Source organism: Plecotus auritus, assembly GCF_963455305.1.
Source record: "Plecotus auritus genome assembly, chromosome: 4".
In the NCBI taxonomy this organism is placed as follows: Eukaryota; Metazoa; Chordata; class Mammalia; order Chiroptera; family Vespertilionidae; genus Plecotus; species Plecotus auritus.
In genome coordinates, this window is record NC_137775.1 from 181,837,616 (window position 1) to 181,850,374 (window position 12,759).

A 12,759-nucleotide genomic window follows, 5' to 3' on the forward strand; every position below is an offset into this window, starting at 1 on the left:
TTTGAAGGCTAAATAATATTCCATTGTATGTTTATGTATACCTTGTGTTTATCCATTCTTCCATCGATAGACATTAGGTTGTTTCTACCTTTTGGGTATATGCTGACGTGACAATAGGTGTACAAATATATCTGCTCCAGCTCCTGGTTCTTTTGGATCTATAGATAGAATTAGAATTGCTTTGTCATATATGCTAATTATATTTCTACAATCATGATTGCATTTTGAATTCAATATAATTAACCCTATTTTATTGTCCAAGAGATTAACCCATTTTAATATTATTTGTTTGATAAGAAAATAATTTTTTTCATAGACTAGATTTTGAGTTGGGCATCTAATGAGAAATGTTTGCATTTCAAGTAGAGCAGTTTACCATAGCTTGTTTCATTTGCTTAATAACCAATTTGTGATGGAAATAGTATTGTGTTGATGCGGTCTAGAGATTGATGAACAAAAAGTAAGTGGTTTAGACTTTTGTAGAAATTAAAAATGCTATTAAAATTTAAGAAAATTAATTATTTGGAACTGTTCATAAATAAATTTCAGTATGGTACTCCCAATAAAATTTGCTTACAAGATTTATTTTAGTAGTTTAGTAGTTTTAGTTTAACACTTTAAAATCTGCTATTCAAAGTTCTTTTGGGTTGACATCTTTCAGTCCTAAAATTTGAGTACTTTTGGGGTGGGAATCTTTCTAACCTGCAATAAATGATTCTCTGCCTTCTTAAAGAATACCTAATATAGCCTTAATAGCTCAAGTTCATTAATTTAAAAACCAACATTAAAAGTTATGTGTTTTTTTGTTGTTAAATCCTCATCCAAGTATATTTTTTCCAGTGATTCTAGAGAGTAGAAGGGAGGGCATGGGGGGAGAGAGAGAGAGAGAGGTAGAGATACACAGACAGGCAGGCAAACATCGATGTGAAAGAGACACATCGATTGGTTGCCCCCTGCATGTGACCCATCAGGGGCCACTGGGTATCGAACCCTGCGACCCTTCAGTACATAGTCTGGTGCTCTAACCACTGTACAGTGCCTGCCAGGGCAAAAGTTAGGCTCTTTTAAGAGGTAAAGCCGTTAGCTCCAGCATACTATCGGATGTTTCGAGTTTTGTCTGCTTTTCTCTTTTTGCCAGTAGCCATTTTTTTGTTGCTGCTGACAGTGGGCCTGCTTTAACAGCCTCACTTCCCAAACTAATTGGTTATATTTAATCGCATATGGTTTTGGAAACTAACTGCTGTTGATAAGTAAAATAGAATAAATGCAGTATTTGTGAGTGATATTTGACTGGTCATTTTGCATGTCAAGGTCATGAGAGACTTCATGAATTGTCTATCATAGAACTTACTGTATACTTTCTGGTTTTGAACTGTTCTCTGAGTGAGTGATTTCTTATTTCACGGGAGCTTATGTCTCATTGTAACACCTAGAATTCTGCTCGAGTCCCTCACTTGTTTTATTAAGTAATAGGTGATAAAAGATACGGAATAATAGGGTCATCATTACCAAATGATATATGACTTAGGACTACTAAATGTAAATTGCTTTCCCCACCCCCTGATATTTTATGAGCAGTCTTAATATGTCTGTTGGCTGATCTGAGTCTAGTGCCTTAGCTAGCAGCAAACTATTGTTAGCTGATTGATTTGTGGAAGCAGTAAATTGTTGTAAGCTATTAGCCGTTATAAAACGGGAGGTTGTAAGATTTTTGGGTTCTATTATATTTTTGGCCTCTGGAAAGTTTTTTTAAAATTATAAATATCTGTGCCATTAAGAATTTTGAAAAGTAGAATATCAGGACCTTTCCTTTTTATCTTTTCCAATTATTTTTTAAAATGCCACTTCAAAGATTTTGGTTTTTTTTTTCAAAGAAAATGAGATTTTGTTCATTATTTGATATATAGTAGTACAAGCAGATTGGGAGTTTAAAGCTGTCTGGATCTTTATCACTTAAAGGGTTTTAATTTTTGAAGTATATGAAATACGTTTTATTTTCCCCAGCCCCTCATTACCTATCCTGTTAGTTGTTGCCCACATATATCCTGAGGGAATCATAAATGTAAACCAGCATTTTCTCATGTGATGAACAGGAAAGAAGCAGCCTCTCAAGCCCTTTATTTGACCATTCAGGAGGGCATAATCGTCAGAATAATAGCCATGCTCCCCCACCCCCTAAAAAAGATAATTTGTCTTGTTTGTTCACCACATACACCTTTTGGGCACCTCTTCCTGAGACAGACTTGACTACTTAGTCCATTAATAGCAGCCTGGGGGCAAGCATGACTACCTAGCAATGTAAGAACTCATCAGTGCCAGCTCTACCTGGTGATGTGCTGTTTGTTTAGTACATAATAGCAGCTCAGAGGAGGGAAGCAAATGGGCAACTCACTTTGATGTAAAGTGAGTCTGTGTTTGGCTGTTGATTCAGCATGTACAGATCTCTAAAAAATGACCACAGGGATGGGGGCATGGAAATTGAAGCCAATATTTTCTTTCAGATTGAAACTCAGGTTTACAGATTTTTAGGATTCTTCATTGACAATCAGTTAATCAAATACTTGATTTTGAATTTTATTCTTTTACAGCAGGGTTTTGAGGCCTATAGTTTGGCGCTTTGCTTTAACTTGGTTTTCCAGTTGGAATTGTCTTTCTGTGTGAGTGTAAATGCGTGCCCAAGGACATATATGTGCAAACTCATATTTAACTGATTTTCATTTCTGTATAATTTCTGTATATTTTGCAATGAATGTAAGTTGTCAAAGAAGATACTCTCTGTCTTGCAAATTAAGTAACTAAACAAGAGTAACAGGAAAAATAATGCAGTGTTAAGATTTTTATGGAATCATAAAAAGAAAGTTACCTACATGTAGGTTCAAAAGAGTCGTCTGATCTCTACTGCATTCACACATACAGGAGTGGTATACTCTCCATTCCACTAAATACTACTTTTTATTTCAGGACGGTAACACTTCATCCACAGTGAAATATTCTGTAAAAAATTGTACTTTGAAAATCTAATTTGTAATAGAAGTGAAAATTTAAAAAGTGCAGTCTTATTTTCTTTATACTATGCTTGATTGAATTAAAAAACTTGTTTGTTTTCACTTTTCTCAAAAAGTTGCAAAATTATTTTTTGCTAGGATGAGAATGTGCCCACTGCTCCTGACCCTCCAAGTAAGCATTTGCATGGGCATGGAACAGGCTTCTGCTTTGATTCCAGGTGATTTTTCTCTTTCTTATGTAAAATGTGATTTATATAGGACATGACTCTCTAAGTTGGTTTCTGCAAACTTGTTAGAGATGCATGTGGTTAGGGACCTACTTCATTCCTTCTGAACTTAAACTTTTGGTGTTTTAACATGCCTTCCTGGTGATGCTTATGCACAAAATCCTTTGAGAACCAGTGCTGTGGACACGCTCAAATGAACACTGTTGGGAATGATAAGATGTATTCATTTTTATAGGTTTACCAGTAGCATTTTTGATTAGTTAAAAATTGAGTTCTTGTCACTAAGCCTCATTTCACATAATGTAATTGTATTTGGGGGACTTGAATGAAAAAAGGTTTTCTTTGTCAATCTAAATGTAAAAGTAAATTTAGAGGCTTTATAAATGGTTTACACGGTTGTCAGTAGCAACCATTTAGAAGCAGAAGGTTTCTGGAGTAACTGAAGACTTTCAAGGTAAATTGTTTAGTATGAATATGAGCTTAACTAGATAAATGTAGCCTTGTCATATTCTGAGAATACTATTGTTAGATATTTATTAGAAATATGTAATTCTTTCATTTTCCTATTTCTTTAAGCTTTGATGTTCACAAGAAGTGTCCGCTCTGTGAATTAATGTTCCCTCCCAACTATGATCAGAGCAAATTTGAAGAACATGTTGAAAGTCACTGGAAGGTGTGCCCAATGTGCAGCGAGCAGTTCCCTCCTGACTATGACCAGCAAGGATTTGAAAGACATGTGCAGACCCATTTTGATCAGAATGTTTTAAATTTTGATTAGTTACTTTTTGTTATGAGTTAATAATACAGTTTAGCAGTTTAAGAAAACCATCTCAAATAGACCACTAGGAGCCCACAGGTAATCACTTCCGTGCACCCTCTCCCGTACTCTTCTGACCAAGATCTACTTTGAGTTTGGTGTTACTAGTTTTGGGGGTGAATCTTTGGTTTATCGACAAATATAACTTTAACCTCTTTTAATCTTACCTGCTTAAGAAAAGAAGTTCTTGGGTGTTTATATTTTCATTTATTCCCCAGTTTGCAAAATTACATGACTAAAGGAAACAAGGATTATTCTAATGTTACTGCATTGGGGAAAAAAAAGTATTATAGTTAATTATTTAGCAGAATATTTACAAGTTTCTGTTGACGTTGTTGGTTGAGCATGACTACTAAATATTATGTAATAATAAAAAGCATTTATCGTAACAGTCTTGCAAAGTAATTGTTTGAATACAGAAATTTGCATAATTTAACCCATGAAATGATTTTTTTTTAAGCCTCTTAAGAAATGGAGCTCTGTGTAGAATGAGATCACATATGCTTGCAGTATGGCAAATATTCTTTTTATATTTGAAGTATTTGCTTTAGGAATTAAGGGAAGGCATATTTTACTAATTTTGTGACTAAATTTTTTTTAGAATAGCCTGAACAGTTATGTTTAAGCCATCTTAAGGTTATATTTCTATCCAATGGGAAAATGGAACAAGGTATGTTGTACAATTGTTTCATATTATATGATCTACTACATAGTGGTGTTTGTGGCATAAAATCACAGAAAATGTATCCTTTTCCACATTTTCCTAGAGCATAATTTTGAAATAACATTCTCAGTGATTAAAAATGTAATATGTAAATAAGCTGTATTTCTGCCATGTATAGTATTCTCATTAATATTAAAGAGGACACATTTTTGGAGGTGATTTTATTGTCAAATTTATTTGTGATCGTTTTTCATTAAGTCTAGCATCTTGAACATCTTTTTTAGTCTGAATTTTTAAAATGTTTTCTGAACTGTATTTCTCTTTTAGTCGATCAATATTAAGAATTTAAAGTATTGGTTTTTTTATTCTGCTGCTGCTGAAAATACTCAAGCTTGTCCAAAACAAATTAGCTATTTAAGATGTTAAGCCAACACTCAGCGTGGTTGCATTTGGGGTGCTGCCTATGAACTGCATCATACATCTGTATCTGTTTCTAGGGGCGGAATTTGTGCGTGCTTCAATAGCTCCATTGGTAGAGCAGAGGACTGTAGGCTATGTCTAGGAGCAGAATTTGTCTATTGTTGGAATCCTTTAAAAAGGTTTTTTAGTCTAGGGAACCAGATGTTTATGACTCCGTATTTTAGCTTCCTGAAGGTCACATGATAAGCAGAATGTTTCAGTGAAAATGGTCAGTGATAGAGCATTTTTGTTCCATTAGTTAGTAATTATGGGCTATGATGACCTAAAAGCCTTTGAATATTATAGTACTACCACCAGTGAAATAAGATTATTCATTTTAGTAGTCTAGAACTTGAGTAGCTTTTTGCCTCAAGCTGGGAAACATCAAAATAGGTTCAATTCCATTGTGGTCTGAGAACATGCTTTGTAGGTCTTCCTTGGTGAATGTTCTGAGTGAACATTGTGTATTCTGTTGTTGGATAAAGGATCAGTAGTTCAAAACAATAGTTAAATAATAGTTCATTGTTGAGTTGAATCCTTACTGATGCTCTAACTGCTGTATCTGTGCATTGCTAGAGTGGTGTTGCCATCTCAAAGTAAAATAGTGTATTTATTTCTTCACTTTTTGCTCCCATATTTTGATGTGCTGTTGTTAGGCAAATATTAAGCAAAAAAATTAAACTCTACATGTGCTGAATCCTGGGGGGTGAGGTGGGGGGAAGGAAAGGCAGCCTAAGGTAGAACAAGGCACTGAGGAGGTAGAGTAGTTTCCATGGTAAACTTGATACTGGCTTTTCATGATGGATGCTAGTGAAAATAAAGAGCCATGTTTACTTTGGGTCAGAGACAGTTTATTTAAAATGCGATTTCATTTACATTTATAAGCAGCTTTTCTTGACAGGATTTTGATTCATTAAGTTGCCTTCAGTTCTAAAACCTCTGTCGCTTTCAAACTTAATGTGCTCTGTCCCAAACAAAACATATGAAAATATAATTTAAAGCACAGTTTTCACAGACACAGTACAATACATTCACTATACACGGTATAACAAAATATTCCCATCCTTATCTTTAGTAATACTGTCACAATGAATAAGCAAGTAGAAGTTGGAATTTGTTTTATAGTTGAAGAAAGAAATGTTAACATGCACAATGACTATTTTATGACTGTTTAGCTGTTGAACTGCTGATCCAGCCTGCGATTTCTTGCACTAGAACGAGCAAAAGCTAAATAACTGATGGCCTAAAAAAATTTTGGTCAATTATAGGTAAATGTGAAATATCCAGTAGGGCCTTCTTATGCACCAACTAATGGCTTTTTCTGTCTGGATCACCCTTTCCAACATACAGAATAGCACTGTCTATCAGGACCAAGACCATGCTTCAGAGATCTGAGGAAACTTTTAAAGGGCAGTGTCTTTATAAATACTTAAAAATCCCTCATTATGAGGGATTCACAACTTAAGAATATAGAAGCTTACTCATCTGGCTAACAGAAACATGGGAAGAAAGTTATTTTATAAGCAATGCAAGTTTGCGTTTCACCAGTTTTGTGAGCAGTTGGCCACCTCAAAGCAATTTTATTGCATAATTAGGCAACTGGTAAACTCATGTTCAAGGAATAGCACTTGGGAGAAAAGAACACTCAAGGCATGATAGTTTTGTTGGTAAGAAAAACTTCAGGAATGGTCCAGACGTAGGTTATTCTAATGGGTCATATATTAGTCATTCTTTGACCACCTGCTGCAAGAAAGCACTTAATTCTCAATAAGGCTCAATTTCATTTCGGCAAATTGTTTTTTAAAGCTAAACAGACGTTTCCAGTGGAACACAGACATCTACAATGTGATAGGAAAAGTGCCTTTATAGTCTAAAAACAACGAACATGAAGAAGAGGCAGTAGGGGCCTAAACAAAAATGTTCCCCTTTGAACCATGCTTGGAATTTTCTTATTTGTAACCCACAGGTTTGTTAGGGCAGTGGTTGTAAGAATTGGCAACACATAAAACATTAAATCTGTTGGCAATAGAGAACTACAAAGTGCTTTAAAACTTCACCTAAAGATGAAGATAGAAATAAATTTCACACAAAATTTGTACGTATTTCAAAATGTTTCCTAACAGATTTCAGGGAAACATATTTCACTAAATTGGTATCTTGTTCTGCAAGTATCAATAGACATAAATTGAATCCCTTGCACTCAATAAATGTGTTAAATTAATGAGTGAACTGAACAGACTATTATACAAAAATGCCATTTATAACACTAAAATAATTGGTAAGTCAAATGGCAAGATTTTCAGCTTTTTAAAGGGCAAAAGGACTTGCAAGATAATATAAAACACAGAAAAGCATACCTTTTATGTATGTTATTTAAATATGAAAATATTTTTAGCATATGTTAAACATTCTTTCTTAATTTATATTTCCATTACCTAAAGTCTTTCTACTCACAAATACTAATTCCATTATGTAAGGCATGATAACCAGTTTGATGATGAAGGTATTATTTTGGTTTTGAACATAGTGAGTTGATGTGTTGAAAAAACGTCAGTCACACTACAAATCTTGGGGGAGGGGGGAAAGCAAACCTCTGTGCCAGCCCCTCCTCCCCCAACTGCTATCTGAACAATAGGCAACATGCCCTCAACCATATTTTGTTTTGGGGGAAATGTGCTGAGAACCTAGAGCTTTTTCTTTAGCACCTTATATCAAAGTAATGAAAATGGATATGATGATTACATGTGCAAATGTACAAAATCATTAACTCTACAAAGATACATCATTCCAAAATTACAGAAAAAATTTAAAGCATGCATTTACTTCTTTAAAGGGTGGCTGAATGCTTCCCCTGAAAAAAGGTGGCTGTTTTCAAAATCAGCAACTGCTGGTGAGGATTCCTTGGCACAGTTATGACCAGCATGTTATTGCTGCATCTTCCTGATAATCTCAGCCGACACTGGGGGGTGGAAATTGATTGTGTGGTGCCGCAGGCCCTGAGCTGTCTTGTAACTCTTACCACAACGACATTTGAATGGTTTGCGGACACGAATCTGTGTTCTGTGACCATTCTTAGCATGGTACTTTATGCCATTCACATTCTGTGGAGAAGACAGAAATATCACCTTATTAGATGGAGGCCTATAATGCCCGTCCAAGTGGGGAGACGTCAGTGTGCTCTCGGATGCAGCTGTGCACATGGGGTCTCCCCCACAGCTACCTCGAGGTAATTCAGACACGCCTCTGAAAATGAAAGGACTGACTTCCCACTGTATATAAAATATGTATTTGAGACTCAGAGGCTGTATGGAAGCACAGCTCCCCCTGCATCTTTTTTCCTACTCTGAAGAAAGCGAACAATGGGCAGTTATAGAAAAAATAACCTCAGGCTGCTCCCGAGGGTATTTCACACAAAAACTCGAAAGGAAGAAAACGGGACAGGGCAGTAGCATTCAAGACGTGTATAAAATGACAGCTGTGTGCTGGTCCTACCTTCCTGGAATTCCTGTCCGTTTTCTACTCTGCGAGAAGTCAGCGTCTCTGCCCTGGTGGGAGCGCCATGCTCCCAGTGAGTACCACTGAGCAGACTAGCATGTACTGCATTCCAGACCTACAGTCAACTTGAACATCTTCAGATTGGGGAGGCTCAGCACAGAAGAGTCCTGTACTTCACACTGGCCTGCAGCTCTGACATGGCACACAAAATGTCTGTGTTTTCTGCTCATTGGTTTTGCTCGCTTGTTAGCATAGTCTATGTAAGACTCCATGGCTAGGATCACTCTACAGATGTAACAGCTACGATTGCTCACCCCATTAGATGTGAGTAGTCACTGAGGGAAGATTTAAGAAGAAAAGGCAGAGGTGATACTAGAGCACAAGTCCTGGAAAATTCCTGTCAGCTGTTGCCAGATGAGGGACAGAGAGGGAAGAGAGAGGACCTGAGACAAAGTTGTTGAGTACAGGTCACCGGAGGAGTGGGCCGTTTCTGAATCTAGTCCCACTGCGCCCGGTCCTATGCCCAACCAAAGCACTCCAGCACAGTCTTCTCTGTCTTCACAAGCGGCTCTTGGTGAGCTCCCAGAGAATGGGACCAACTGTCCGCTGCTGTTTCATGAGCATCTAGCACAGTCTGGTATTTGAGTGAATGAATTGGTTGGAATGTGCAATTCCTCTGGGAGGAATTGAGAGTTGCCATTAAACAGTGGTTAATTCTACTTACATTTCCTTCTTAGAGTGTCACAGTGCTCATTGGTACCTTTAAAAGATTTTGGTAGAGAATCCTGCTTGACTTCGTTGAGCCCAGGGGTGCCAAATAGCGACCAGGTGGTGGTGCTCCGAGTCTGAAGGTTGTCCAGTGAGTCGAATCACAAGGACCCTCTGCCCTGAACACCTACCTGCTCTTGGCCTTCAGCCTTGGCGCTCCTGCATCAATCCCCGTGTGCAGGGCGAGGAAGCACCTCACTAGTCTTCTAAAGGGAGTAAGAGCTCACTGCAGTGGGACAATGGCAGAATCGGACCCATTAAAATCGTTACAAGGGTAGATATGCCGTGTCAGTCCCCTGCTGGCCCAGCCACCCCACCAGACGCCCAGGCATGTAAGGAAGCCAACTTCCAGCTCTAGCCCCACCTGGTATCTTGCTGCAGCCTTGAGAGACCCAGGCGAGAACTCCCCAGCTGGAGCCAGGCAACCCAGAACCATGGAAGGTAATGGGTCTAAGCTATTTGAAAGAGGAAGAGGTAATAACACAGTTTTATGACCATTAGAGAAAGATCAACTTTCCAAGTAATAGTAACAACACGTTAGGCAGTCTCCTGGCTCACAAATGCATTTGCCTGCTTCATAGCCTATTTATTAGCTCAGGATATTCACTGAGCACCTACTAGGGTCCCTTTCTACGGATGGAGGGTCATTAAAACATGTCGTCGTTCTCCCAGGGAACTTGTTACAAGAAGGATCTTTAAAAATCCAGCCACACCTGTGCCCAGCAGTACCACGTGCCCCTTGTCAGGGAACACAGGACCAGTAATAAACATTGGGCCAGGAAGCAAAAAGGCATAGCAACGCCCAACAGGATCCGGGCCTACACCCTCTCCATCCAGGCTGAGTTTTTACAGCAATTAGGTGAGGGGAGCTTTGAAATCAAATTACCAAAGCCAGTCCAACACAAAGCCAGATGGGCGCTCACCAGGACAAACGCAGGTTCTGTGCTCCCAACTGGACTGTACATGGTGGTGCAGGTCTGGCTGTGGACTGTGAGGAAAACGGCCACCTCCATACATCACCCTATTCATCTGGAAAAAGCTGCTGCACTTTTGGAAACACACGGCCCAAGAACTTAAGACCACCTTACCACCTTTTCCTCTTGCTGTCATTTAAAACTCTCACAAGTGGCCCTGGCCGGTTTGGCTCAGTGGATAGAGCGTCGGCCTGCGGACTGAAAGGTCCCAGGTTCGATTCCGGTCAAGGGCATGTACCTTGGTTGCGGGCACATGCCCAGTAGGGGGTGTGCAGGAGGCAGCTGATTGATGTGTCTCATCTATGTTTCTAACACTCTGTCCCTCTCCCTTCCTCTCTGTAAAAAAATCAATAAAATATATTAAAAAATTGTGTACCTTTAAAAAAATTTTTTTTTCACAAGTGTCAAAGTACACCCTTACCACAAATGTTAGTACAAGTTCTAATCAGACTCCAGATTTCCCCATTCTATTCACATACAGAGGTGGGAACTTTCTAAGACTTCGGGGGCTTAAAAAGATTCACTTAAGTTTCTAATTGCAGAGACCTTAAGCTGAGTTTGGTCTTTAAAAGTTAACAATTAATGGCAGGCAACTGGGAAATGAAATGCTTAAATCCTCTGATCTCTGAAGAGAGGAAAGGGAATTTAGCTTCAACGGGGCATGGAAGGTAATGGACATGAAAGTCTCCCGCTGATGGCTTGCTGCCTCATTCAATACCCGTGTTTTAGATGAAACTGACACTCAGAGATGGTAACTCCTGGAATCATGGGGTCATGAAGCTGCTGAATGACAGAACTGCAGTGGGACCCCGGGGGAGCCCGATTCCAGAGTCTGCATTCTCCCCCCGCCCGCCCCCCCCATTTCCACACACCTAAGTAAAGTGCCAGGTGCTCACTCCTTAGTGCAACTGGATGGTAGGCTTTGGAAAATCTTGGGAGTTGGGAAGGATTGGGACACGCGGTCTGGAGAGAGCTGCCCGTGGAGTGCAGCAGTCTGCCACAGGGCCAGCGTAGGAAGGAAGGAAGGGGCAGGGGGTACAGGGCTGTGTGGTGGGCTGGGCAAGGTTGGCACCGGCTCATTTCCATGCCAGGAAAGACCTGCCCGGATGAGGGAACAGCAAGACAACAATTTAGAGTCTTTTTCTCAAAATTCCACTTCAAATAATGAAACCTAAAGTCAAGCTTGGCCATCATGTCCTTAACTGTATTTGATCTTTGTTGTCTGTATTGAGGCTGAGTAAGGTATGTGACACGTGCCCTTGATAGAAAAACCATCACTTTCAATTTCCTGCAGCCCTTGATGTTCTACATTAAGGAGAAGGATGAAGTTGCTTGGGGATTTGATGAGGAAGAAATGTGAAGAAGCAGAAGCTGGGGGTCGTGGCGGTGAGTTTGGAATTAGAAGTAAACAGCATATGGGAAGGTTGACAGCTTTAGTCTACGAGTGGGGAGTCAGTCTGGGAAACCGGAGGAGGTGGCATTTGTGCCTTGAAAAGGGCATCCTAGGCAAAAGAATTAACATGGGAAACTGTGGAGACTTAGGTGTCCTTCAGGTCCCTATCGTCCTACTCAGTATGAAGCCTGGGAAGTTAAGATACACGTCTTTCAGTTCTGCATATGCCCATGAAAAGGTGAGAAAAGCTGATCCCGAGTCAGTGCCCAAGACACTTTGGAGAATCCCTGACAGTGGGGCAGACAGCGTGCAGATGTGATGTCAGCAGTCACGCAGTAAATGAGGAGCTTCACTGCCCTGCAGCCCATCACCGCCCAGCAGAAAGGCAAAAGGAAGCTCAGGGAATGTGACAGCTGTCTCTAGCACTTGGTTAGGAGTGGTTACATGTTTGTTCTTGTCCCCTATAATCTTACTGGACATTCTGGTCCAGAAAAGGAAACTCGTACTTCTGTAGGGAGCGGCTATAGGGTTAAGCCTCAGACTGACCTGCTGGCAAAGCCACAAACAAGTCCCAGCTTAGAGGGCACAGCCCTCTTAGCATAATTAAGCTTGACCTTATGGCTCCCTAGATCCTTCCTGGGTAGCTAATGGGCTGTGGGAGGTGCAGCAGGTGCTGCCAAAACAAGTGAAACTCACAAGAACATTGTAACTGTGTTGACCACTACCTTGTTTTTCTCTGACTATAAAATAGAGCCAGCACCTTGCTGGCTGGATCTCTCGCTGTTGCCTCATCCAGACATAGGAGATCCACCAAGCCCCAGCTTATTCTCTTTGTCTTGTCTTTAATCCTTCGCACCGCCCCCCACCCTCAGGCTCACCAAACCCTTGGCTGTGCTGGCCCGGCACACTTCCCTTGTGGAACTCAGGACTGTGAATTGCCACCACCGCTGTCGTCTG

The 12,759-nt window shown here is 39.8% G+C and overlaps 2 protein-coding genes across 11 annotated transcripts in view; one reads left to right on the forward strand and one right to left on the reverse strand.

Moving 5' to 3' along the window:
• The window catches only part of TAX1BP1 (Tax1 binding protein 1), a 60,063-nt gene extending 55,131 nt beyond the window's left edge, over window positions 1-4,932 (forward strand). For 7 of the 8 annotated variants that reach the window (XM_080666501.1, XM_080666503.1, XM_080666502.1 and 4 more), the window contains exons 17-18: window positions 3,144-3,223; window positions 3,809-4,932. In XM_080666501.1, the coding sequence (XP_080522627.1) occupies window positions 3,144-3,223; window positions 3,809-4,010 (282 nt within the window). In that variant the 3' untranslated portion in view covers window positions 4,011-4,932. Of the gene's footprint in view, window positions 1-117; window positions 3,116-3,143; window positions 3,224-3,808 lie in introns of those variants that run through there. The other variant, XR_013960504.1, reaches the window with a different exon arrangement.
• A 1,069-nt stretch (window positions 4,933-6,001) lies between these two features.
• JAZF1 (JAZF zinc finger 1) overlaps window positions 6,002-12,759 on the reverse strand; it is a 309,481-nt gene continuing 302,723 nt past the window's right edge. For all 3 annotated transcript variants that reach the window (XM_080666509.1, XM_080666510.1, XM_080666511.1), the window contains one exon: window positions 6,002-8,273. In XM_080666509.1, coding sequence (XP_080522635.1) covers window positions 8,097-8,273 — 177 coding nt within the window. In that variant the 3' untranslated portion in view covers window positions 6,002-8,096. The remainder of the gene's footprint in view (window positions 8,274-12,759) is intronic.